The following is a 27,888-nucleotide window of genomic DNA, read 5'->3' as shown; positions in this document are numbered from 1 at the left end:
GACTATCTTAAACCATTGTAGAGAAAAAACATTCTTTCATTAAAAAAAATTCCTTACACAGTAATGTATTTCCGGTAAATATTAATTTCCTGACAAGCGACAAAGCAATGTAAATCGAGTCTGCATAGCTTTTGTGGAAAATTGTTATTTATTTTCATAAATGCGTTTTGGCACCAAAATTTTGGCCAGTGGAAGAGGCTGTCAAGAGCAACCCATAAGACAGGTTGTTGTGCTGAAGGCCGCTTTCCCGCGCTCGCATTTCATTGGTAGAAACTCTTTGTTTATTTACATTCATTACAACCAGTCACAGGGAACGTTCTGTAAGGTTGCAATTTGCTACTGTACTTGTAACATGGTCAGTGATTTGCTGTCTGAATGTAAACATTAACTCCGGCCAATGGGAGATCAGTTACCAGCAGATGATTGTTTCAGAGCTTCGCCCCTTTGATGACGTCAGCACGGGCGTTCAGAGCAGCAACACAGCTTATGAGTTGCTGTTTCAACTCGGCCCCATCACACCATATTTGCCTCCGAAACGTGCAAAACTTTATTTTATTATTTATTTATTATTTATTCATTTTACATCCACTTTTCTTGGATCGAATCTGAATGCCTTCCATATACTGCATTCCCTGATTAAATTCAATTTTTATAATGATAATAATAATAATAATAATAATAATAATAATAATAATAATAATAATAATAATAATAGTAATAATAATAATAATAATAATAATAATAATAATATAAGAGTAAGAAGCTCGCTCACACTTGTTCCTTGATGTCTCCTTTTTCTCAATACATTACAGACAAATGATTATCAAATGGTATACAATACCGACAGGTTGGTAGATAAGACACATAGGCAACATTTAGGCAACTTTATTCCGAAACGTTTCGCCTACACAGTAGGCTTCTTCAGTCGAGTACAGAAAGTAGGCAGGAGTTCCTGCCTACTTTCTGTACTCGACTGAAGAAGCCTACTGTGTAGGCGAAACGTTTCTGAATAAAGTTGCCTAAATGTTGCCTATGTGTCTTATCTACCACGTTACAGACAACCATAATCTAGCAAAGGTTTTCCGTCTCACTCTACAGGCCACCAAGATCAAAAGTTTCCCTTCTCTAACACTGCAGGCCCTCCCATCTCCCGTCCCTCTCCTTATTATATAATCATGGGAGAGCGCTAAACCCATAAGGATTATACAACACCTGTAGGGGAGGGGGGATGGAAGGTATTCAGGCTCAATTCAGGGAACTGGAGCATAGACCCAATTCCCTAGATCAAGAGCTGCTCACCAGCGTCAAGGAACCTCTCTTGAGGGGCCCGCCCCTCATTGTAGGCCGCCAAAATCAATATTCCTTAAAACATAGGTTGCAAGACTCTCTCTAACATTGAAGGCCCTTTCATCTCCCCTCCTAGTCAATACATACAAGCTGTCAGGATATTCTTCCCCACAGTACAGACAGCCAACATCTTCTTCGCCTCTCAGTCATTTCCTTATAGGCTTCTAGAACCTCGTCTTCATTATACACATAACCTCTATAAATAACATTTCCCCCTCACGTTACAAGCCGCTTACATTACAGAGACATATTTTCATTAAAAAAAATACCTTACATTGTAATTTATTTCTGGTCCACATTAATTTCCTAACTACATACATATACACACTCATTGCCAAGTGACAAAGCAATCTGCGTAGCATTTTTTGTGGTAAAATGTGGTTTTTGACACCAAAATTTTGGCCAGTGGAAGAGGCTGTCAAGAGCAACCCATAAGACAGGTTGTTGTGCTGAAGGCCGCTTTCCCGCGCTCGCATTTCATTGGTAGAAACTCTTTGTTTATTTACATTCATTACAACCAGTCACAGGGAACGTTGCAATTTCCTACTGCACTTGTAACATGGCCGCTGATTTGCTGTCTGAATGTAAACATTAGCTCCGGCCAATGGGAGATCAGTTACCAGCATATGATTGTTTCAGAGCTCCGCCCCTTTGATGGCGTTAGCACGGGCGTTCAGAGCAGCAACACAGCTTATGAGTTGCTGTTTCAACTCTGCTCCATCGCAACATAATATGCCTCTAAAAAAAAAAACTGAATTTTATTTACTCCTTACTTTCCTTGGATCAAATCTGAATGCCTTCCATTTACTGCATTCCTCGATTAAAATGCATAATAAATAAATACTGTTTCCCATTCCCTAACGCTGTATGACCTCTACGGGTTTAGCGTTTCCTCCCATGAATGCAAAACTTTGTATAATTATTTATTATTATAATCAAAAAGAAACTTTGTATAATAAAATGATCACTTATAAGCATTTTGTTTTGCTATATTATGCAGAAAGGATAAATAAAGTTTTCTAACTATAAAAGTATATTTATTTATTAGGTTATAAACAAGAGAGTAAGCAGCTCAGACATGTACCTTCATGTCATCTTTTGTCAATACATTACAGACAATCATAGTAATAATTTGTCCTTCACATTACATTATTATTATAATCAAGGGGGAAGCGCTAAACCCGGAGGATTATACAGCGCCTGTGGGGGGGATGTGGAAGGCATTCAGGCTTAATTCGGGGAACTGGAGCACAGATCCAATTCCCTAAATCAAGAGCCCCTCACCAACATCAAGGAACCTTCCTTGAGGGGTCTTCACATTACAGGTTGCATTGCCACCATAAGAATTTAAACTGTAAGGATTGTCCCATACCAACACTACTACCGGCTGCTAGCTAGTGTCTTCCCTATCTCGCTCTACAGACCACCAAGATCAAGAATCTCCCCTCTGACACTGCAGGCCCTGTTCCCCCTCTCAGTACAGGCTGCCAGGATCAATCTTCTTCCCTAAGACTACAGTTACAAGAATCTCTAATACTGCAGGCATTCTCATCTCCCCCCTCCCCTCCTCTCAGTACAGGCTGCCATAATCAATCTTCCTCCCTCAAACTACAGGATGCAAAAATCTCCCCTGATATTGCAGGCCCCTCTCATCTCCCCTCTCTATCAGTACAGGCTGCCTGGATCAATCTTCCTCAAACTACAGGCTGCAAGAATCTCCCCTCCCTAACATTGCAATCCCTCTCATCTTTCCTCCCAGTCAATACATACTGGCTCCCATTTCCTCATAGGTTTTCAGAACCTACTAGCCTTTCCCATACAAATCCTCTAGAACATTTCCTCCCTCACAATACAGGCCGCTAGAATATCTCTAGCTTTAATTTAATTAGAAAGAAACATTCTTCTTACATAAAAAAAATTGCCTTGCAATCTAATTTAGTTCCGGTCCACATTAATTCTTAACTACACTGCCAGGACTCTTATGAACCTTTTTTTTTTTTGTAGAGAATGATAGATAATTAATTAATTTAAAATGAGTTTTGACGCCAAAATTTTGGCTTGAGGAAATGGCTGTCAAGAGCAACCCATAAGACAGGTTGTTGTGCTGAAGGTCACTTTCCCGTGCTCCTATTTCATTGATAGAAACTGTTTATTTACATCCATTTCAGCCAATCACAGGAAACGTATTGTAAGGGGGCAACTTCCTGCTGTACTTGTAACATGGTCAGTGATTTGCTGTCTGAATGTAAACATTAGGTCCAGCCAATGGGAGTTCAGGATCCAGCAGATGAATGTTTCCGAGCTCCGCCCCCTTGATGACGTCAGCACGTGTGTTCAGAGCAGCAACACAGGTTATGAGTTGCCGTTTGTGTACATTACATAAGACTCAGATTTAGTTAGGTGCAATAAAAGGCGTCTGTTAAACCTTGCATTTGTGGTCATAGTGGTGCTTATGCTAACCTTCCTATGGTGTATAAGTATACCTAGTTGGATGAATCTTATTGAAGCTAAACGGCCCAGTTCTTTTTGATTATAATAATAATAAATGGCCCAGTGGCTAACGTGACAGTCTGGAGTTTTGAGACTCTCTCTGACCGTGGGATAAAACCCCACCTGTGTATGGTTTATCGAAGAGATTTCTTTAAAGGTTTTCCAACATCAAGTAGTATTATATTCACAAATTGTTCCAAACCTTTACAAGTTAAAATACCATCTAGATGGCTGAGCTCCAGCTTTGGGGCCTGCTACTTACGATATTTGCTGAAGGTGCTAAACCCATAAGGGTCATATAGCACCTAGAAAATAGGAGGTTAAGCTTCATCCTAAGAAGGAGAGGTTAAGTCCAGTTCTTTAAACAAAGAACTCACCAGCATCAGGGCACCCCCTTCCCCCACCCCCTTGAAAGTTCTGAGGCACATATATATTAATCTGTAGAGAAGCGCTGGATTTGTAGTGATCAAACATTATATTAAGTTGTACAATGTCTGCAGAATAGGTGGTAATCAGGTTTGATATAAGAAAGGGGAGGGCAGCACCAATTCCTTGAATTAAGAGCCCTTCAGCATATGCACCCTCCTTCAAAGGTGAAAGTTATTATTTTTTTCCTCAACGAACCCACTGTATCCCAAGGTAGGGTGGCCTAAAGAGAGAAAAAAAGTTTTTTCTTTTTTTAAATTTAGTAATTTATACAAGAGAAGGGGTTACTAGCTCCCTACTCTCATTATTATTATTATTATTATTATTATTATTATTATTAGTGTGGGGAAGGATTCAGGGAAAACCAGTTAGTCAGAAAGGGGCATAAAATATACATACATATTCACAAAAAGCACAAAAGCTGTGGATCCTTCAAGGCTGCATGGCAAAAGGGTAACAGATGTTAGGGAAAAAAAAGTAAAAAAGGTGAAGAATGAGTATAACAATGAAAGGTTAGCCAAAGCTGGTGCAGTACATCAGTTTCAGTTACATCAGAAAGAATCTGTATTAAATGTGGAATTTTCAGAGACAAGGGCAGAGTAAGAATGTCAAGAGAGCTAAGAGGTTGACAAAGAAGTCAGCATGCTCTCTGGTGAATTTTGCAACATATAAGATGTTGGACCATCAGCACATGACATTTTTTTTGCAGTGGCACTGGGTACCTCTCCACAAGACAACCATGTGAAAGTTCAGTGTTATCAATATGCATTTGTTCAAGTATTATTATTATTATTATTACATACATGGGGGGGTAACACTAAACCTATATGGGTCACACAGTGCCTTGGGGAATGGATGGCATTCAGGGTTGATTCAGGGAATTGGGACACTCGTTCAATTCCTTAGATCAAGAGCCCCTCATCAGCATCAAGGAACCTTCCTTGAGGGGAGCTGAAGTACTGCATCCCACAGCTGATAATAATGAAAAGATGTCGGCCAGAACTTCAATTGCAGTCTGAATAAAAAAAAAGCTTGTTGGACACTAAAGCAGATGAACAATGCTGCCAGCTTCCTTGCAAGTGCTGAGTTATTAGTGAAAAAGTCAGAAAAGAGCAGTAGCATGATAAGATTGAAAAACCTTGAACTGTAAAATATGCACTGATGTTCATACCTCTACTGCTTGACTGCCAGAAAAAAATAAAAATAACTACATGATCATGTTTGCAAATGATTTAAAAGTTTTATGTAAATATAGTAATGACAATTACTGAAAATTCCTATAAGAAGACATAAATTAAGCAAATGGAATGACAGATGGATGGCAGAATTTAATATAGACATTAAGTCCCACAAAATGGGAAGAAAGGCAAGCAAGAACATTTCACATAAATATAAAGTGACAGAGTACTGAAAGCAATTATTGTATGAGAAAGCCAAATACTGTAGGCAATCCAACTATAACCAATTTTGAAGGCACTCTCCAAAGTGCTAATTATACATTTTGTGCTTAGATAATTCAGTTTTTGTTTTAAATAAGTGGCAGATAAACAAACAATAACTTTAGAGTACATATTGTTATACTTTCATCATAAACAATTATAAAAAGTGATGGCATCTTGCACTCCAACTTAAAATGCCCAGGTTTACACTCCAGTACTTGCTAGCTGTCTCCCACTGAGCCAGGATGATGCCAAAATAAAAACACTTTCACCATCATTCATACATAATCACTGTCTATGTAGAGGTGCAAAGATATGACAGCTCAGATGCCACTCCAAACAGCCAAGGAAAAACGACTTATATACAGTGGACCCCCGGATAACGATCAGCTCCCAACTCGACCAATTATGTAAGTTTATTTTTGTAAGTGCTTTTGTAGGTGTATTTTTAGGGGTCTGAAAAGGACTAATCTAATTCACAATATTTCTTATGGGAACAAATTCTGTCTATAACGGCACCCAAACAGACTTCTGGATTGAAATAATATCGTTATGCGGGGGTCCACTGTATAGGGTTCACTATCTGTGGCAGGTCCTTGGAACATATTCCCCATGGACACAGGGGTCCTACTGTATAATCAAACATTGTATAACCTCAGCATGGGAATCTATGATGTATTATTACTATGATTACCAATGATAGCCCTAGATAAAAAAAAAATTGTTGAACAGAAAATAACTGAATTGCCATGATTGATACATTAATAACTTGTTACAATGTTAAAAAAATGATAAACTTCATCCTTATCATAAACTGCAACCTTGGTATTACATATCTTACATGTAACTGGGTGAAATACCTCATCTTCATTACCTGAAAAAGTAGCTTTGTGAGGTAAGGAAAATGGTTTAATTTCTGCAGCAACTGTGGTGGCTGAAACAGTATTATTTTTTTCACAAGTAACTTCCTTTTCATCCATGGTCCTGCTGCCATGGGGCTCTCTGGTGGCAGCATTGCTATCTGGCTCTACCTGTAGCAGTTTACTGCCATCTGACTTTATCTGCAACATGTCCCTGGTATTTGACTCCATCTGTGGCATGTCACGGCTATCTGGCTCCACCTGTGGTATGTCAATGATATCCAGCTCCATGTTACTGATATCTGGCTCCGTCTGTGGCATCTTGCTGCTATCAGGCTCACTCCGTGGTATCTCACTGCTAGCCTGTGAGCTCTGGGCACCCTCTTCAATTTTTTGTTTACCCTTGCTTTTTCTTTTATTTTTGAAAAAATCCCGCTTCTTCTGGCTTTTACTTGGAAACTTCAATTTCTCCATCATATCTACATTACAGTTGAAAACAAACATTGCCCGATACTGGTTGTGATAGACCTCATGCCTGAAAAAAATATAAGGTATTACAACAGTGTACATATTGAAAAATATTTATAACCTAAGCTTTCTGTCTATTCCTTTACTATTATTAACCTTTTCACTGTCCAGACCCCTGAAATGAAAGTTGCTCTGTGTCCAGTTTAAAAAACAATTCTTCTGAAATGGCAGATAATCTTTTTCTGAAGGTAATGACACCAAAAGTACGAAATTTCATAGAAAATTTACGGAATCACACAGGCTCACAGCTTCTCTGAGTGAGCTGAGCTCATGATGCAGAACTACATCAGGGACCCTGGCCTCAATGAGGAAGTTCTACATTACAGTCAGTGAAGGGATTAAGGATGCTATATTACATTGAAATAAGACAAACTAATAATTTATGGATCTTTCCAACCATTATATAGCAGAAAATATTTAACCCTATGGAGCTTCACAGCAATGAACATAATCTAATTTAACCATCAGTTCACTCACAAAAAATTCACCTTGTCAATATTATCAAATATATGCGAATATCACATGAAATTTTGACAACAGAATAAAGTTTACAACCTATAGTTTCATTCCAGCAATTCCAATAGTAAGTTTATTTAGATACAGATACACATAAGTATGATTATCATACACAGTTTAACATACAGGTAAATTACCTTGGATAACCCAAAAAAGTCAGACAAAGTGAATTATTTCCAAGGGTTAAGAGAGGAGTAAGACCAACACAGAAAATGCTGTACCTGGGAATAACTTTTCTTTATGCTTGCTAACATAATCTGAGCTTGAACTGAGCGATGTACAGGTCTCCCTCAACATTCGCGAGGGTTAGGGGATCAAGAGCCTCGCGAATGTTGAAAAACCGTGAATGTTTGGTGCCCCAATATATTGTAGGGAAATATATTACAATACTGCTTCCTTAACTTGTTGAACCATGAATAATCATAAAATACATGAAAACGTTGTAAATTGTACTAAATATATACATGTTATGCTTTAATAACGTATGTTATTTAATAACATGTATGTTAATAACATTTATTTATTTTTTATTATCACACTGGCCTATTCCCACCAAGGCAGGGTGGCCTGAAAAAGAAAAACTTTCACCATCATTCACTCCATCACTGTCTTGCCAGAAGGGTGCTTTACACTACAGTTTTTAAACTGCAACATTAACACCCATCCTTCAGAGTGCAGGCACTGTACTTCCCATCTCCAGGACTCAAGTCCGGCCTGCCGGTTTCCCTGAACCCCTTCATAAATGTTACTTTGCTCACACTCCAACAGCACGTCAAGTATTAAAAACCATTCGTCTCCATTCACTCCTATCAAACACACTCACGCATGCCTGCTGGAAGTCCAAGCCCCTCGCACACAAAACCTCCTTTACCCCCTCCCTCCAACCTTTCCTAGGCCGACCCCTACCCCGCCTTCCTTCCACTACAGACTGATACACTCTTGAAGTTATTCTGTTTCGCTCCATTCTCTCCACATGTCCGAACCACCTCAACAACCCTTCCTCAGCCCTCTGGACAACAGTTTTGGTAATCCCGCACCTCCTCCTAACTTCCAAACTGCGAATTCTCTGCATTATATTCACACCACACATTGCCCTCAGACATGACATCTCCACTGCCTCCAGCCTTCTCCTCGCTGTAACATTCATCACCCATGCTTCACACCCATATAAGAGCGTTGGTAAAACTATACTCTCATACATTCCCCTCTTTGCCTCCAAGGACAAAGTTCTTTGTCTCCACAGACTCCTAAGTGCACCACTCACCCTTTTCCCCTCATCAATTCTATGATTCACCTCATCTTTCATAGACCCATCCGCTGACACGTCCACTCCCAAATATCTGAATACATTCACCTCCTCCATACTCTCTCCCTCCAATCTGATATCCAGTCTTTCATCACCTAATCTTTTTGTTATCCTCATAACCTTACTCTTTCCTGTATTCACTTTCAATTTTCTTCTTTTGCACACCCTACCAAATTCATCCACCAATCTCTGCAACTTCTCTTCAGAATCTTCCAAGAGCACAGTGTCATCAGCAAAGAGCAACTGTGACAACTCCCACTTTGTGTGTGATTCTTTATCTTTTAACTCCACGCCTCTTGCCAAGACCCTCGCATTTACTTCTCTTACAACCCCATCTATAAATATATTAACCCTTTGACTGTCGCAACCCCCAATCCTGAGGTGTCTCCTGGTGTCGCAAAATTTAAAAAAAAAAAAAAAAAAATTTTTTTCTTATGAAATGATAGAGAATCTTTTCCCGATTGTAATGACACCAAAAAAACGAAATTTGATGGAAAACTGACGGAATTATGCTCTCGCGAAGTTAGCGACCTCGGCACTGTTTACAAATCGGCGATTTCGCCCACTTTGAGCCCTATTTTCGGCTAATTCCATTGTTCCAGTCGCCCAAACTCATAGCTATTTCTTTAGAACTCCATTTTTTCTATTGATTGAGTACAAGAAACTGCCCATTTACCGATTTCAACTACCTAATAATGTGGTCAGAAATTTGCAATTTAGCCAATTTCACGAAAACTAAAAAATATGACAATTTCAAAATAAGGTCCAGAATGAACAATGCAGACATTCCTGGCTCTAAAATAACATTTTCTTTGCTCATCAGTCATGTCTCCAGGCCCCTCTGATATTACTCTTGCTTTCTATTTTGAATTTTTATTCAAACAAAAAATAGAAGACTTACTATTATGCAGACTACTGCAATACTGTAATAATTGTATAAATAACATCAACCCATTCATGACTGCATATTAGAATGGCTAGTTGGACATTTATTGGACAATGGCATCATTTGTTTACTTTTGAACATTGGCAAAAATCAAACATTTCCCCTACTTTGAGCTCCATTTCTAGGTTCTTTTTATAGTAAAATCAATCAAAATCACCTCTATTCCTATAATATGTTTTATATTCTATCAAATGAGACCAAGAAAACGAGAATACAATCATAAATACTATACGAAAATAGACCACAAAGTCGGCATTTTAATTAAAAAAAATCGGTCGCAGTTTTTTTTTCTCATTATGCACTGCGTGCTCCAAGATTTTTTTTATATGGTGCACACTGATCACACAGACCCATTCTCTCACATGTAGGCCTACCAGCTTTCTCCTGCTTGATTTGAAGCCGCTAGAATTTATGAGTATATATACCTATTACATACATAGAACACTTAACTCTGATATTAACCCTCCCCTCAAACATCTCCTTGCCAACCTCAACAGAACACATGACCATAACACAAGGCACAGATCACTCTTTGATGTTCCTCGTGTCCATCTCACACTATGCAAAAACTCAATGCACATAAAAGGCCCTAAAATCTGGAATTCATTACCTGTAAATATAAAAGAAACACTACCTGTTTATAAATTCAAGTCTCTTCTCAAAGATCACTTACTCACCCAAAACCAAATATATACTGAATAACTGAACCTTATAAATTGTATATCTTAAATGTTTCTCACAATTATATCACATAAATGTTAAACCTAAAACCAAATCTAACTTTATTATTTTTTAAATACACTACCTAACAGAATCACTACCTAACTGAATGCAACCATATGACCTGTCTTTGTAATACTCACTTGTGCTTTATAGTAATCTGTTTACATTAATGTTTTATCACTGATTTCATCATTGCTTAGTTAATCTTAAGTTAATTTTAAGCCAGCCCGTAATGCTATGCATAGTATAAGTGGCTTTGGCATACTGCTCTTATCTGTATTTTTTTGTACCTCTGTATGTGTGCTCAAATTGGAAAAAAATAAATAAATACGTCAAACACGGTACCTCGTAAGACGTATATATACGGCCGCGACAGTCAAAGGGTTAAACAACCACGGTGACATCACACATCCTTGTCTAAGGCCTACTTTTACTGGGAAATAATTTCCCTCTTTCCTACATACTCTAACTTGAGCCTCACTATCCTCGTAAAAACTCTTCACTGCTTTCAGTAACCTACCTCCTACACCATACACCTGCAACATCTGCCACATTGCCCCCCTATCCACCCTGTCATACGCCTTTTCCAAATCCATAAATGCCACAAAGACCTCTTTAACCTTATCTAAATACTGTTCACTTATATGTTTCACTGTAAACACCTGGTCCACACACCCCCTACCTTTCCTAAAGCCTCCTTGTTCATCTGCTATCCTATTCTCCGTCTTACTCTTAATTCTTTCAATAATAACTCTACCATACACTTTGCCAGGTATACTCGACAGACTTATCCCCCTATAATTTTTGCACTCTCTTTTATCCCCTTTGCCTTTATACAAAGGAACTATGCATGCTCTCTGCCAATCCCTAGGTACCTTACCCTCTTCCATACATTTATTAAATAACTGCACCAACCACTCCAAAACTATATCCCCACCTGCTTTTAACATTTCTATCTTTATCCCATCAATCCCGGCTGCCTTACCCCCTTTCATTTTACCTACTGCCTCACGAACTTCCCCCACACTCACAACTGGCTCTTCCTCACTCCTACAAGATGTTGTTCCTCCTTGCCCTATACACGAAATCACAGCTTCCCTATCTTCATCAACATTTAACAATTCCTCAAAATATTCCCTCCATCTTCCCAATATTCTAACTCTCCATTTAATAACTCTCCTCTCCTATTTTTAACTGACAAATCCATTTGTTCTCTAGGCTTTCTTAACTTATTAATCTCACTCCAAAACTTTTTCTTATTTTCAACAAAATTTGTTGATAACATCTCACCCACTCTCTCATTTGCTCTCTTTTTACATTGCTTCACCACTCTCTTAACCTCTCTCTTTTTCTCCATATACTCTTCCCTCCTTGCATCACTTCTACTTTGTAAAAACTTCTCATATGCTAACTTTTTCTCCCTTACTACTCTCTTCACATCATCATTCCACCAATCGCTCCTCTTCCCTCCCGCACCCACTTTCCTGTAACCACAAACTTCTGCTGAACACACTAACACTACATTTTTAAACCTACCCCATACCTCTTCGACCCCATTGCCTATGCTCTCATTAGCCCATCTATCCTCCAATAGCTGTTTATATCTTACCCTAACTGCCTCCTCTTTTAGTTTATAAACCTTCACCTCTCTCTTCCCTGATGCTTCTATTCTCCTTGTATCCCATCTACCTTTTACTCTCAGTGTAGCTACAACTAGAAAGTGATCTGATATATCTGTGGCCCCTCTATAAACATGTACATCCTGAAGTCTACTCAACAGTCTTTTATCTACCAATACATAATCCAACAAACTACTGTCATTTCACCCTACATCATAACTTGTATACTTATTTATCCTCTTTTTCTTAAAATATGTATTACCTATAACTAAACCCCTTTCTATACAAAGTTCAATCAAAGGGCTCCCATTATCATTTACACCTGGCACCCCAAACTTACCTACCACACCCTCTCTAAAAGTTTCTCCTACTTTAGCATTCAGGTCCCCTTCCACAATTACTCTCTCACTTGGTTCAAAGGCTCCTATACATTCACTTAACATCTCCCAAAATCTCTCTCTTTCCTCTGCATTCCTCTCTTCTCCAGGTGCATACACGCTTATTATGACCCACTTCTCGCATCCAACCTTTACTTTAATCCACATAATTCTTGAATTTACACATTCATATTCTCTTTTCTCCTTCCATAACTGATCATTCAACATTACTGCTACCCCTTCCTTTGCTCTAACTCTCTCAGATACTCCAGATTTAATCCCATTTATTTCCCCCCACCGAAACTCCCCTACCCCCTTCAGCTTTGTTTCGCTTAGGGCCAGGACATCCAACTTCTTTTCATTCATAACATCAGCAATCGTCTGTTTCTTGTCATCCGCACTACATCCACGCACATTTAAGCATCCCAGTTTTATAAAGTTTTTCTTCTTCTCTTTTTTAGTAAATGTCTACAGGAGAAGGGGTTACTAGCCCATTGCTCCCGGCATTTTAGTCGCCTCATACGACACGCATGGCTTACGGAGGAAAGATTCTTTTCCACTTCCCCATGGACAATAGAAGAAATAAAGAGGAACAAGAGCTATTTAGAAAAAGGAGAAAAACCTAGATGTATGTATATATATATATATATATATATATATATATATATATATATATATATATGCATGTGCGTGTCTGTGAAGTGTGACCAAAGTGTAAGTAGGAGTAGCAAGATATCCCTGTTATCTAGCGTGTTTATGAGACAGAAAAAGAAACCAGCAATCCTACCATCATGCAAAACAGTTACAGGTTTCTGTTTCACAGTCATCTGGCAGGACGGTAGTACTTCCCTGGGTGGTTGCTGTCTACCAACCTACTACCTACTTAATAACATGTATGTTATTAAATAGTTAAGTTAATAACATGTATGTTATTAAATACCACAGACTCCACCACTACCTCCACCACTGCGAGTCCCTACTACCCTCCCTCTGACCCCCACAACTGGCAGCCAGCCCTCCCACCACTGTGTGGTAAGTGTTTTGTTTGTTTATTATTTGCTATTAAACTACAGAATAAATAATGTAAACCCATTCATGACTGCATATTGGAATGGCTATTCGGACAGGTATTAGACGGAGACATCATGTGTTTACTCTTGAACACAGCAAAGAATTAAACATTTCTGCTACAGCTAATAATAACAATAGTAATAATAATAATAATAATAATAATAATAATAATAATAATAATAATAATAATAATAAATATGATATAATTGAAGAAGGAAATTGTACAAAAATACGAGGGAGTGGTTGACACATCGTCAGTGTGACTTCGTTTATGCTGGAGTGAACATTAGTCTCCCTGCTCTTCCAAACATTTCACAATAATTCATTGTGTTTGGTGCTTGTAGATTGAGTGTGACTGGAGTGGTAGAGGCAGTGATTGATTATTTTATTTATAACATATATGTTATTAAATACCACTGCCTCAACCGCTGAATTATTGTGAAATGTTTGGAAGAGCAGGGAGATTAATGTTCACTCCAGCATAAACAAAGTCACACTGACGATGTGTCAACCACTCCCTAGTATTTTTGTACAATTTCCTTCTTCAATTATCGTATTTATTATTATTATTATTATTATTATTATTATTATTACTATTGTTATTATTAGCAATAGCAGAAATGTTCGATTCTTTGCTATGTTCAAGAGTAAACACATGATGTCACCGTCTAATACCTTTCCTAATAGCCATTCTAATATGCAGTCATGAATGGGTTTACATTATTTATTCTGTAGTTTAATAGCAAATAATAAACAAACAAAACACTCACCACACTGAGTGGTGGGAGGGCTGGCTGCCAGTTGTGGGGGTCGGAGGGAGGGTAGTAGGGACTCGCAGGTGGTGGGAAACTTAAATATGATTTGGCGGCTGGGAATTTGGTGGCTGGGAATTTGGCAGTTGAAAATTCGTGAATGTGTGAAGCCCGTGAAAGTTGAAAACGTGAATGTTGAGGGAGACCTGTATATAAGTCATTCGTGAATCTCTGAAGTGATGTGCCTATTCCTAATCTTGATGCAAGTGTAATAATAACAATTTTAGTTATTTTTACAACAACCACAAGTAAGCAAACAAGTTAGCAAAGCATAAAGTAATTCATAAATGAATAGACTAATTTACTTTACTGCACTAGGAGTTAACTCACTTCTGACAATCCATGCAGAGTGTAGTAAGACATGCTGGGCAGTTAAGCACTGCATCACTCTGAGGTAACATCTGAGGCTGGCCAGTTATACGTTGTCCACTTGTGAATCTGTAAACATCACTGTGTAATGAAAAATTTAGGTCAATGAATTTGGAAATAGTTCCAAACCAAAATAATGTGATGAGTGCATTTCTTCAAAAAAAAAGTAAAAGCTTTTGAGTTAGTATATTGTTATGACTATAGCTTTTTTTTATGAACACATCAGATGTTTCCCACCGAGAAAGGGGCGGCCCAAAAAAGAAGAAACACTTTCATTACCATTCACTCTGTCACCATCTTGCCAGAGGCATGCCTACACTACAGTAAAAAAAAAAAAAAAACTGCAACATATCCATACCCCTCCTTCAGAGGGCAGGCACTACTTCCCACCTCCAGGACTCAAGTTCAGCTAACCGGTTTCCCTGAATCCCTTTATCAATGTTACCATGCCCACACTCCAACGGCATGTCAAGTCATAAAAACCCATTTGTCTCCATTCATTCCTATCTAACACACTCACACATGCTGGAAATCCAAGCTCCTCGCACACAAAATCTCCTTTTCCCCCTCCCTCCAACCTTTCCTAGGACAACCCCTACCCTACCTTCCTTCCACTACAGATTTATACACCTTCCAAGGCATTCTATTTTGTTCCATCTTCTCTAAATGTTCAAACCAACTCAACAACCCTTCCTCTGCCCTCCGAATATTACTTTTAGAAACCCTGCACCCCTTCTAATTTCCCAGATAGATTCTAGTTATGTGAAACACTAAACAGGTGTGGGTCTCATTCAGCACAAGGAATGGTGGATGCTCAATTCATTATCATCTAATTGTGAGACTCTACTCTCGCAGCCAGGCCTTTGAGGTACATCTTCCGTTATCGTAATTAAATCTATGCATGTTACGAAAGGCAACAAAAAATGCCAAGTTCAGAAATATGGATACTATCATAACTTAAAAGTATCCATTTAGAAAATAACTCTTTCCAGGTCCAGTTAGTGTGGAAAGAGTTTTTTCTTCAACACAATGGTCGTCTCCCAAAAAGGCAGGGCGACTCGAAAAAGAAGAAATGGAAAGTTCTTTTTACATCTAGTAATTTATACAGGAGAAGGGGTTACTAGCCCCTTGCTCCTGATATTTTAATTGCCTCTTACAACACGCATGGCTTATACAACATGCATGGCTTATGAAGAATGGAGAGAAATATATACAACTAAAAAACTGATACTCACACCTATAAATCTTTACCTCTGTTTTTTAGGTTGGTATGATCTTCTCATCTTGTCTACCCATTCCTGGTCCTGATCATCCAGTGTAGGGTCGTAGAAGAGTTCATCGTTAGTCATAATGCGTCGCTTTTCCTTCTTTTTTGTTTTATGGGAGAGTTTTGAAGTCTCAGTTGCTGCCAAAAACAAACTAAAAATTATGAGCTAGAAAACCTACAGACAGCAAGCATCACTCTATGAAGAACTGTAAACATATATATTAGTTATGTCTAGCTTTTTGATATCTAAATGCATAATTGATAAAAAAAAAAGCATTCTGCTTTGTATGCATTTCCTTTACTTTTGTTTTTATTAACACACAGGCCATTTCCCACACACAAAATCTTCCCTGAATAGTTAAGACTGGAAAATAATAGGCATGGGCACTGAAAATATGTAAGGACAGAATGGCATACAGAAGACTATACCAGCCATCCCACCAGACAGTATCAGTGAATGAAATAGTGCTGAAAAAATTACAAAAGAAAATGCCCTCCTCAGAACTGTATTATGTAGTCAGAAAATTTGCGTGGAGCTAACCATATATATGACACTATACAATTCTGAATATCAATGGGCCTCATGCACATTTTTTAATTTTGATTTGGGCTTTCTTGAAAATAATAATACAGTGGACCCCCGCTTTACGATCACCTCCCAATGCGACCAATTATGTAAGTATATTTATGTAAGTGCATTTGTACGTGTATGTTTGGGGGTTTGAAATGGACTAATCTAATTCACAATATTCCTTATGGGAACAAATTCGTTCAGTACTGGCACCTGAACATACTTCTGGAATGAAATAATATCGTAAACCGGGGGTCCACTGTACTAAATTTCCAGTCATAACAATAAGGTAATCTTCAAGCATGAAGGCAAAATACTGAAGTACTGTACTGTATTCAAGATCATGAGCAAACAATTGCAAAATGTTTTTTTTTTTTTTTACAATAACGGCCATCTCCCATGGAGGTAGGGTCACCCAAAAAAGAAGAAACGTGAAGTTTTTTTCTTTTTACATTTAGTAATTTTTACAGGAGAAGAGGCCACTAGCCCCTTGCTCCTGGAATTTTATAGTCACCTCTTAGGACACACATGGATAACAAATATAAAACAAAATGGTATTTACAAAAATAAAAGTTCACACTACCATGAATTGAATTTAACACACTAAAGGAATAGTGCAGGATTTTATCTCATAACATAATGAGTAGTGTGATGCTAACATGCACTCCTTGTGCTTAGTGGGCCATGAGTGAGCCCACAATATTTCTTAATATTACAGTACATATAATTCTGTAAATATGCTAGAATTCATAAAATACCACTCAGAATAATCTAGGGCAGTTTCCTACTGATGATAGTGTCATTAACATCACACACCTGGACAACCTGTGGCTTCAGACACTAAACTGGGAGAAAATTTTATAATCTAAAGGCAGATCTGGTGTTCCAGCTTTACATTATCAACACTATAATGATTCCTCTTTATGAAATAGATACTCGTGTGGATAATTATGACTAATGTTTGAGTATATGAATACAGTGGACCCCCGGTTAACGATTTTAATCCGTGCAAGAGGGCTCATCGTTATGCGAAATAATCGTTATGCGAATCAATTTTCCCCATAAGAAATAATGGAAATAAAATTAATCCGTGCAAGACGCCCAAAAGTATGAAAAAAATTTTTTTTTTACCACATGAAATGTTAATTTTAATACACACAAACTGAAAAAGGCATGCACAATTACATGACACTTACTTTTATTGAAGATCTGGTGATGATTGATGGGATGGGAGGAGGGGAGAGCATTATCTTCTTACTGTTTAGAAGGGGAATCCCCTTCCATTAAGACTTGAGGTAGCAAGTGGGGTTACTTCCCTTCTTCTTTTAATGCCACTAGGACCAGCTTGAGAGTCACTGGACCTCTGTCGCACAACAAATCTGTCCATAGAGCTCTGTACCTCCCGTTCCTTCAAGACTTTCCTAAAATGGGCCATAACATTGTCATTGAAATAGTCACAAGCACGGCTTGCAACAGCTGTGTCAGGGTGATTTTCATCTATAAAGGTTTGCAGTTCAACCCACTCTGCACACATTTCCTTAATCTTTGAAGTAGGCACAATGGATTCCACAACTGGCATAGGCTTCTCAGGGTTAGCCCCAAACCCTTCAAAATCTTTCTTAATTTCCATACTAATTCCCACCCTTTTTACCACAGGGTTGGCACTAGAAGCTTTCTTGGGGCCCATGGTCACTTATTTTCCACAAACAGCACCGAAAACACTGTAATAATACGAAATATTCCGAGTGTATGCTTGGATGTTACCGCGGAGGCTGGCTGGTAAACAATGGGACGGCCGGCACATGTGAGGGCACATTGGACGCGTCTCGGACGAAAATCGGTATGCGGGTTTTTAATCGGTATGCGGGGCAAAAATTTTGCGATAAAAGTAATCGTTATGCGGAAAAATCGCTATGCGATGCCATCGTTATGCGGGGGTCCACTGTATCTCTAATTTACATATTGATGTAAAGTAATCTAATATTGATGTAAAGTGAACTAATAAAACTAATCTCAGCTTTTCTAATTCCTTAAGGACTTGTAACTTTAAACAAGATACTGTATAACTACAGACAGGGTGCCATTTTACAGTGCTTCGCTTTACGGCATTTCACTAATGCAGCAGTTTTCAATTATGCCCATTCTTCATTTATTCAAACGTTTTACAATAAACATGTTCACCACTCACTAATAGATAAGGGTGAAAATATTTTAAGGTAGGTAATGGGTGTATGGTATGCACAATTTTTAGGCCTAGCTTGAGTGCTCACTTAATATATTATAGTGCAAACGTGTTTTCAGGCTTTTATATGCATTTTAAAGTGAAAAAAGGCTATGTTTCACTTTACAGCAATTTCTGCTTTACAGCAGTAGCCCGGGAACTAACCTGCTGTATAAGTGGGGCCCTCCTTTATGTAATTTTAGGGGACGACCCCAAAGAAAGGCAGGAATCAATATATAATGAAATAAACAAAGCAGGTTATGATTAGCTGAAAAGAAAATCAAGTACAGTACTGTACTGTACTCAGATTATAGCAAAATTTCACATGCGATACAGTAAATAAATTGTGTATCTAAATGTGGCACTTGCCTTCAGGCTCAGAATCATCCGAGTCAAAATACACAGCATCATAAAACTTGGATGCTTCATCTATGGGTTCCTTTTCAGCATTTTCAGATTTTGACTCCTGGCTACTTCCTGCTGCCTCACTCGTGTTGTCTGGTGACTTATTCTTCCTGAGGGATGTGGCAAGTTGTCTCATGGTCTGTGACAACTCGGATGCCATTTCTCTTTCAAAGTCGTCTTTGTCATCATCATTCTCCTGATTTTTTATGCAAGCTGGTGACAAAGCAGAATTAAAAACAAGAAAGTTAGTTACTTCTGTTCTATGTCAAATTCTAAATTTCATGTGGAAAAGAAAGGAAACATGAAATGCAAGGTAATTTACTATACAAAATGATATACAGGTTGTGGCTTATCTGTCAGTAGACAGGTATCTTCTGGCATGGGAAAAAGGCAAATGGTGACCCATAACTAGCTAAATACCCACTGGCCTACCAGAGCTAGATTTTTCACACCATTCAAAAAACAATTAATCACTGCATAGTAATGTATTTTAAGATGATTATACTCCTCAAGGGAATCAAGTGATATACAGTGCAACCACTAAATTCGAGGGGATGGGGTTACGTTCCTAGAGGTCCATGAAAATCCAAATTTGTTGAATACCATTAAATTCTGTCCATAGTAAATTTTATTTCCGATTTATGCTAATTTTGTTTCATGCTCATTCATACACACAAAGAATTTTTTTTATTAAAACATCAGCTGTTTCCCAAGGCAGGGTGATCCAAAAAAAGAAGACAATAACATCATCATTCACTAATAAATTTAATACCCATAATCTGATTAACCTTTAAACTGTCCAAACGTAGATCTACGTTTTTTTTACATTCTTTCTTATGGAGAAAATCATGGTTGGAGCGCTATGCACACAAACGTAGATCTATGTTTGGACAGTTTAAGGGTTAAAGCAAAATAATACTTGGAAATACTGTAACCAGAAAGTGATGACATGGCCACAGGTTATAGATACTGTATACAATAATTAGAAAAAAATTTTCAATCGTACTTATTTAGGATAGTGGAGTCCTTACTCCATTACCTATTTTGGTTTTCTGTACTTAATAATACAGTATATAGAAGACATGATTGATTTCACCCCTTAATATTAAACTATAAAACATCTCACAGCAGATACTGTATTTTAATATTCAGCTAAAAAATATATTAAAACCATGATACTGGTACCTCTCCTTTTAATTTAAATTTCTGAAGATTTCAACTGAATTGTAATGTCTATATGAAAGTTCTGAAGCCAAAAAAATTCAGGACTTATTTTCTTGTGGGGCTACAAGAGTAGTGTATCTATCTTGCAATTAGTGGATAAAGGATCAAACCTCCATTACAATGGAGGTATTAATAATACAGTAGTCCCCCCCTGTTTTAATACCACATTTATTATCTTAGAGTACTCTTAATTACCTTGTACTGCCATATAACCTCAAGTATAACTACCAGTGCAATATTGAATGAAATAAACATTACTTTTTCACTTTTTTTGTAATCATTATTACTTACTAAAATTTTATTAAACACCATATTTACTACCAGTCAATTTTACTTTTGTACATTAAACATTATTTTATACTTCCCATAACATTTTGTTGCCAAATTTTCAAGTTTGTATATTCAACTCCAACCTTTATATTATCCTTTGTACCTGTGTACCTGTGTACCCGTGTACCTGTCTACCATCTTACTATCATGTAACCAAGACATTACCCTTGTTATTTTTTACTATTATTCTTTTGGTACTTTAATTGTGAATTTTATTTTGTCAATTTAAATCTAGTTATACTCTTGATCTTGTCAACAACCTATACCAGACTCTAGTGCAATTGAAAGTACCATTTCAATTTGTATTTTTATATTATAAGTTTATATTATAAGTCCTACTCTAAGATTGTTTTCATATCTTAGTGACTATATTGTGTGTGCAATTAGTGTATATTTCAATTATATTATTGTTCAAGGCCCTTAACTATCTTTTGCTAACTAGTACCAACTACCTCATATATTTTTTTTTTCCTACTTTTTTTATTCTTTTGCTACCTTAACTTGTATATTTTATCTTGTCAATTTAAATTTAGTTATACTCTAATTCTTGTAAACAACTTATATAACACCTTAGTGCAATTACAATTGAGAGTCTTGTGCCTTTTTTATATTATTAGATTAAACTCAGTTGTACTATAGTCAATACCAAATTCATTATATTAGACCATATTGCAATTACTAGTGAGAGACTGGTGCTATTTTTAATTTGTATTTTTATATTATTAGATTAAATCTAGTTGTACTATAGCTCATTCTAGCTCAAAACATAGACTCCACAAAAGTCATTATATTAGACCTTAGTGCAATTACAAGTGAGAGTCTTGTTCTATTTTAAATTTGTATTTTTATATTACTAGTTTATACCTAGTTGTACTTTAGTTCATTCCAGCACAACACATAGACAACATCAACTTCATTATGTGTAGTAGTGACTATACTCTATATGACCAAAATACTCTAGCTATATACTTGTCCAAGCTTCCCACCACTACAGATATCAGTACTAGAACTCAACACATAACTCAGGATATAAATAACCATAATTTAAACCTAGAAGATGATTGATCACGTTGACTCTGATCTAAACCTCCATAATCTGACACCCAATCAAAACCTATTGGAAAGTAACTGCCTTTATTACACAGCATCACAAGCCAGCACTATCCTAAACAATGCTAAAAGTCTATCAGTACTTAACTACAACATCAGGTCCTTAAGCAAACACTATGATGACCTCCTGGCACTCCTTGAATCACTAAAGACACCCTTCTCCTGCATTATTCTTACTGAGACCTGGCTTAAGCAGGACACAATAGATATCTACCCTCTACCAGGATACACAACAATTCACAACTGCAGACCAAACCAAGTTGGGGGTGGTATTGCAATCTATTACTCTAACCAATTATCTTGTATTAGCACCACTTGCTTTAGTGATGAATATGGGGAATACATTTTTGCTAATTTTACTGTAAAAAACCTTAAGACACCTATAACAATCGGTGCCATTTACCGGATACCTCACACAAACATCCCAAATTTCAGTGAGAAATTAAAGTCACTAATAACAAACAGACAAATGAATATGCACCACCTTCTCTTAGCTGGAGACTTCAACATCAACCTTGGCTTACTAGATGATCAGCTTGTAACTGATTTCATCAACAATATGAACAACACACTTCTCATACCAACAATAACTAAACCAACCAGGCTCACTGAGACAAGTGCAACCATAATAGACCACATATGGACCAATATACTAGCCCCCCTTAAATCAGGGATAATCACAGATAGCACTACAGACCACTACCCTACCTTCCTCCTGACAAACATTAATAAACCACCACTTGAATACAACAAAGTCTCATTTAGACTCCATGACAAGGCCTCAATAAGGAAGTTCACACCTGACCTAGAGATTGTTGACTGGCCTACAGAATTCTCCAAGGCCAATGGTATTGATGACTGTACAGACATTTTTCTTAACAAATTACTTAGACTATACAACAAACATTGCCCTATAAAAATTAAACAGATCACAAACAAACGGCTTGGTTGCCCATGGCTAACCAGCACCATTCTGAAATCCATTGACAAGAAACACCAATATGAAAAGCAATATAGACAGGGCTTAATACACAAAGATATTCTTAAACACTATTCATCAGTTCTCACCAAAGTAATAAAGAAAGCCAAACAACTATACTACTCCAGTAGATTCACAGACACTAGAGGAGATATAAAAAAGACCTGGAAAACACTCTCTCAGATTCTAGGGACCGACAAACTGAAAAAAAACAAGAATATTGTCCTAACTAAACCTAATGAAACACCACTACATCCCACTGACACAGCTAACAAGATAAACGACTTCTTCTCAACCATAGGATCTAATCTTGCCAATAAAATCCCACATACTAATGCCCATTCCGGGAACTACCTAGATGGGAATTTCCCAAATTCCTTCTATCTTGCACCAACTTAGCCCTCGGAAGTCACCGAGATTATAAAGTCACTTAAAAACAACTCGGGGAATCTGTCTAATCTCCCACCATTACTGTACAAGCGAGCGGCCCATATCCTTTCGCATGCTATTTCATTACTTTTTAACAAGTCACTAGAAACTAGCACCTTCCCGAAACTACTCAAGATGGCAAGGGTTACACCAATACATAAAGGTGGTGACCCTACAGACTTAAACAACTATAGGCCAATATCAAACTTACCATTGCTATCCAAAATCTTTGAGAAACTCGTGCACAGGAGACTATATTCATTTATAACAGCACAAAACATACTCAACCCCTGCCAATTTGGATTAAGGAAAAATAAAAGCACTAATGATGCAATCATAAAAATGCTAGATCTGCTTTACACAGCATTGGAAAATAAGGAATATCCACTAGGAATTTTTATTGACCTAAGAAAAGCTTTTGACACAGTAGACCACAACATCCTACTCCACAAACTTGACCATTACGGTATAAGAGGCCATGCGCTTGCATATTTCAAATCTTACCTTACTAATAGGTATCAGTATGTTACCATTAAAGACACAGCATCAACAACACGGCCACTTGATACTGGAGTTCCGCAGGGAAGTGTCCTTGGTCCCCTGCTCTTCCTCATATACATCAATGATCTTCCAAACGTATCCCAACACCTGAAACCCATTCTCTTTGCTGACGACACGACTTATGTCATCTCTCACCCTAATCTTGCCACCCTCAACACCATTGTTAACGAGGAGCTGATCAAAATATCGACTTGGATGACAGCCAATAAACTTGCGCTTAACACTGACAAAACCTACTACATGTATATTATGTTTGGTAGCAGAGCAGGAGATGCACAAATTAACATTAAGATCGACAACACTCTAATTACCAGACATAATGAGGGCAAATTCCTAGGCCTATACCTTGACAACAACCTGAATTTCAGCACCCATATCCAACACATAACCAAAAAAGTATCCAAAACAGTTGGGATCCTCTCCAAGATACGATACTACGTGCCGCAAAATGCCCTTCTCACACTATACCACTCACTTATTTATCCATACCTCACCTATGCTATTTGTGCTTGGGGATCAACTGCAGCAACACACCAAAAGCCAATAATAGCCCAACAAAAAGCTGCAGTAAGAATAATCACTAAATCCCATCCCTGGCAACACACCCCCCCACTCTTCATAGATCTAAACTTACTCCCTGTTCAGTACATCCACACTTACTACTGTGCAATCTACATCTACAGGACCTTAAACTCCAATATCAACCTTGACCTAAAACGCTTTCTTGATAGTTGTGACAGAACCCACAGGCATAACACCAGACACAAACATCTCTACGACATTCCCCATGTCCGACTAAACCTTTACAAAAATTCAATGTATGTCAAAGGCCCTAAAATCTGGAACACCCTACCTGAGAACTCTAGAACTGCAGACACATTCATCACCTTCAAAACTACCATTAGAAAACATCTTATCTCCCTGATAAACCCCATCAACTAACTACACGAATACCACCTGGTGGTTCACACTTTCACTCACCCATTTGACCATAAACAGAAATATTAATCTCAATCTTAAAATAATGAATCCCATGATACTCCAATACTGAAACTATGTACTGTGCCAAAACAAAAGCATTCACATTACTAAACTCACAAACTAGTATTTAGTCACTTAGCCATAATACCAACTTACCTCATAATTTGTAATATTTTAAAATAAAGAATTAAACTAAGTCTGCCCGAAATGCCTAGCCATGCTAGGCGTTCTAGTGGTACACTCTGTAATCATTATATAACTACATGTAAACCACACAACAACCAAATTCTGTAAATTCAACATTGTAATCTTCATAGAGAATAAACTTTGAATTTGAATTTGAATTTGAATATCCACAGGGTAATACATTCCCAGACCTACTATGATGTCCAAAACTGCAGATAGTATCAAACCCTACATATAAGTCATTTTTCATTTACATACATTCCTATAATAAAGTTTGATTGATAAATTGCAAACAAGTCAGGAATTAGCATTTTTTCACTGATGGGCAGCAGTTCACAGCTTCTCTTAGGCTTTGAAGAACTTTCTGCGTCACTACTTTTGTGCCCTGAGGCCAATATTAAGCAAAATTAAGGGTTATTTTCCGGCCACAGGAAACCGTGGATAACAAACTGCAAAAACTGAATCCACAGATACAGGGGTTCAACTGTATATTGTAGGGCTTCTACACCTGATATGGTTCACCTAGTTTGGCAAAGATGGACATAAATATATAATTTGGACATAGTTTACTGACTTGGCCATATGAAAGGTTTAACTTTTATTGCAATGGAAGTGTTCAGGACTGACCTTTTTTCCGTGTTTTTGTGGACATAGGTAATGTAAAGAATTTTTCATCATCCTCGTCAGAGCTGAAAATGGAAAAATAAAGATATAACATAAAAAAACATTCATTACTCATATGTATATAAAAATTTATCCATCACACTAACTGATTATTACCCAAAAATTTACGATGAAGTAAATGACAAAATATTATTAACTTAAAAAATTCCCTGAACTTCCAAGATGAATCTATAACCCTCTGGAGGGAAATGAACATAAATAGATTATATAAGATTTCACTCGGATTTTTAATGCTGGAGGGTTAGCCACCCAGGATAACCCAAGAAAGTCTGTGCATAACTGAGAACTGTCTGTCTTATTTCCATTGGGGTCCTCAGTCTTGTCCCCCAGGATGCAACCCACACCAATCCACTAACATTATTAAATATGCTTCTGTCCTTAGAGCTTGATCACTTCCAAGACATGATGTGTATGAGAGGTGATCAATTTCAGTAGGAGGAAAATAGGGTAGCTCTTGTTCCTTGGATAAAGACCCCTTCACCAGCCAGAAAGCATCCTCTTCTCCCACCCAAACCCTGCGATCCAGCAAGGAAATATGCATACGAGTAACCAGAGCAATAGGAAAAGTATGTATACATAAGTACGATTATCATACATAGTCACACAGGTGTAAATTACAACCAGGATAACCCAAAAACGTCAGACCAAAGTGCACTTTGACTTTTTTTGGGGTTATCCTAGGTAATCTACACATGTGCTATGTATGATAATTGATGTAATTGTATTTATGTAAACCTATAAACAATCCACGGTACGGGTGGGGATCGAACTCGTGGCAAGTGAGTTGTAAAACTCCAGGCCACTGGGCCAGCTGGTTCAGTGGCTTACACACTGGCCAGGACTTTTACAACTCACTTGCCGCGAGTTCAATTCCCACCCGTACCGTGGATTGTTTGCAATCGTGTCATTACGATTTCGTGAGTTGTGTACCTATGTTGAATAAACTTCCTTGCACCTCTCTCTCACCCACCTGATATATTTCGAGCTACACAGTATATCATCATCGCTCTCATCACAGTAATAGTCGTCATAGTTGGTATTTCTCCTCCCAAACAACGAACCATCCATTGTAACAGCAGTTACTTTGAGAATTCTCCTCACAGCGACTGCAGAAAAATATCAGCAAACTTTTGTTGCTGTTGTTTTGTTTTTGTTTGGGTTTATAAAGGCCATTGGCAACTTATGCACTATCGAGCCCAACTTAAGATAAACTTTCGTTCGGATTTTTAACCCCGGAGGGTTAGCCACCCAGGATAACCTAAGAAAGTCAGTGCGTCATCGAGGACTGTCTGTCTTATTTCCATTGGGGTCCTCAGTCTTGTCCTCCAGGATGCGTCCCACATCAGTCGACTAACACCTAGGTACCTATTTGCTGCTAGGTGAACAGGACAAGTGTAAGGAAACGGGTCGAAATGTTTTCACCACTCCGGGAATCGAACCCGGACCTTCCGTGTGTGAGGCGAGAACTTTGCCAGCCAGGCCACGGGAAGATTTGTTGCCCAAAGCTGGGCCATGAAAGAAAAAGGAACAACAGTTCTTTTGTAAGCAGAAACAGGAACTATTAGCTCTCAATATTAGCTCCCATATGGACCAATATACTAGCCCCCCTTAAATCAGGGATAATCACAGACAGCACTACAGACCACTACCCAACCTTCCTCTTAACAAACATTAGTAAACCACCACTCGAATACAACAAAGTTTCATTTAGACTCCATGACGAGGCCTCAATAAGGAATTTCACAGCAGACCTAGAGACTGTTGACTGGCCTACAGAATTCTCCAATGCCAATGGTATTGACGATTGGACAGACATTTTTCTTAACAAAATACTTAGACTATACAACAAACATTGTCCTATAAAAACGAAACAGATCACGAATAAACGGCTTGGTTGCCCATGGCTAACCAGCAGCATTCTGAAATCCATTGATAAGAAACACCAATATGAAAAGCAATATAGACAGGGCTTAATACACAAAGATATTCTTAAACAATATTCAACAGTTCTCGCCAAATTAATAAAGAAAGCCAAACAACTGTACTGCTCCAGCAGATTCACTGACACAAGAGGAGATATAAAAAAAACCTGGGAAACACTTTCCCAGATT

At 37.8% G+C, this 27,888-nt stretch overlaps 1 protein-coding gene across 2 annotated transcripts; it reads right to left on the bottom strand.

Annotated features, from left to right (window-relative positions):
• Nucleotides 1-6,200: 6,200 nt before the first annotated feature.
• LOC128702292 (E2F-associated phosphoprotein) lies at nt 6,201-26,925 on the bottom strand. Of its 2 annotated transcripts, none has more exons than XM_053796470.2 (6): nt 26,748-26,925; nt 25,721-25,782; nt 19,258-19,506; nt 16,081-16,234; nt 14,791-14,898; nt 6,201-7,097 (listed from the first exon to the last, which is right to left on the bottom strand). In XM_053796470.2, the coding sequence occupies exons 1-6, from the start codon at nt 26,843-26,845 to the stop codon at nt 6,464-6,466; spliced, it is 1,305 nt and encodes a 434-aa protein (XP_053652445.1). In that variant the 5' UTR covers nt 26,846-26,925; the 3' UTR covers nt 6,201-6,463. The 2 variants fall into 2 exon arrangements, with proteins under 2 accessions (XP_053652445.1, XP_053652444.1); XM_053796469.2 differs by having other exon boundaries at nt 6,322-7,097; nt 14,791-14,910.
• Nucleotides 26,926-27,888: the final 963 nt, after the last annotated feature.

This window comes from Cherax quadricarinatus, chromosome 80, assembly GCF_038502225.1.
Source record: "Cherax quadricarinatus isolate ZL_2023a chromosome 80, ASM3850222v1, whole genome shotgun sequence".
NCBI classification, from domain to species: domain Eukaryota; kingdom Metazoa; phylum Arthropoda; class Malacostraca; order Decapoda; family Parastacidae; genus Cherax; species Cherax quadricarinatus.
This window is presented reverse-complemented; position numbering and strand designations above follow the sequence as displayed.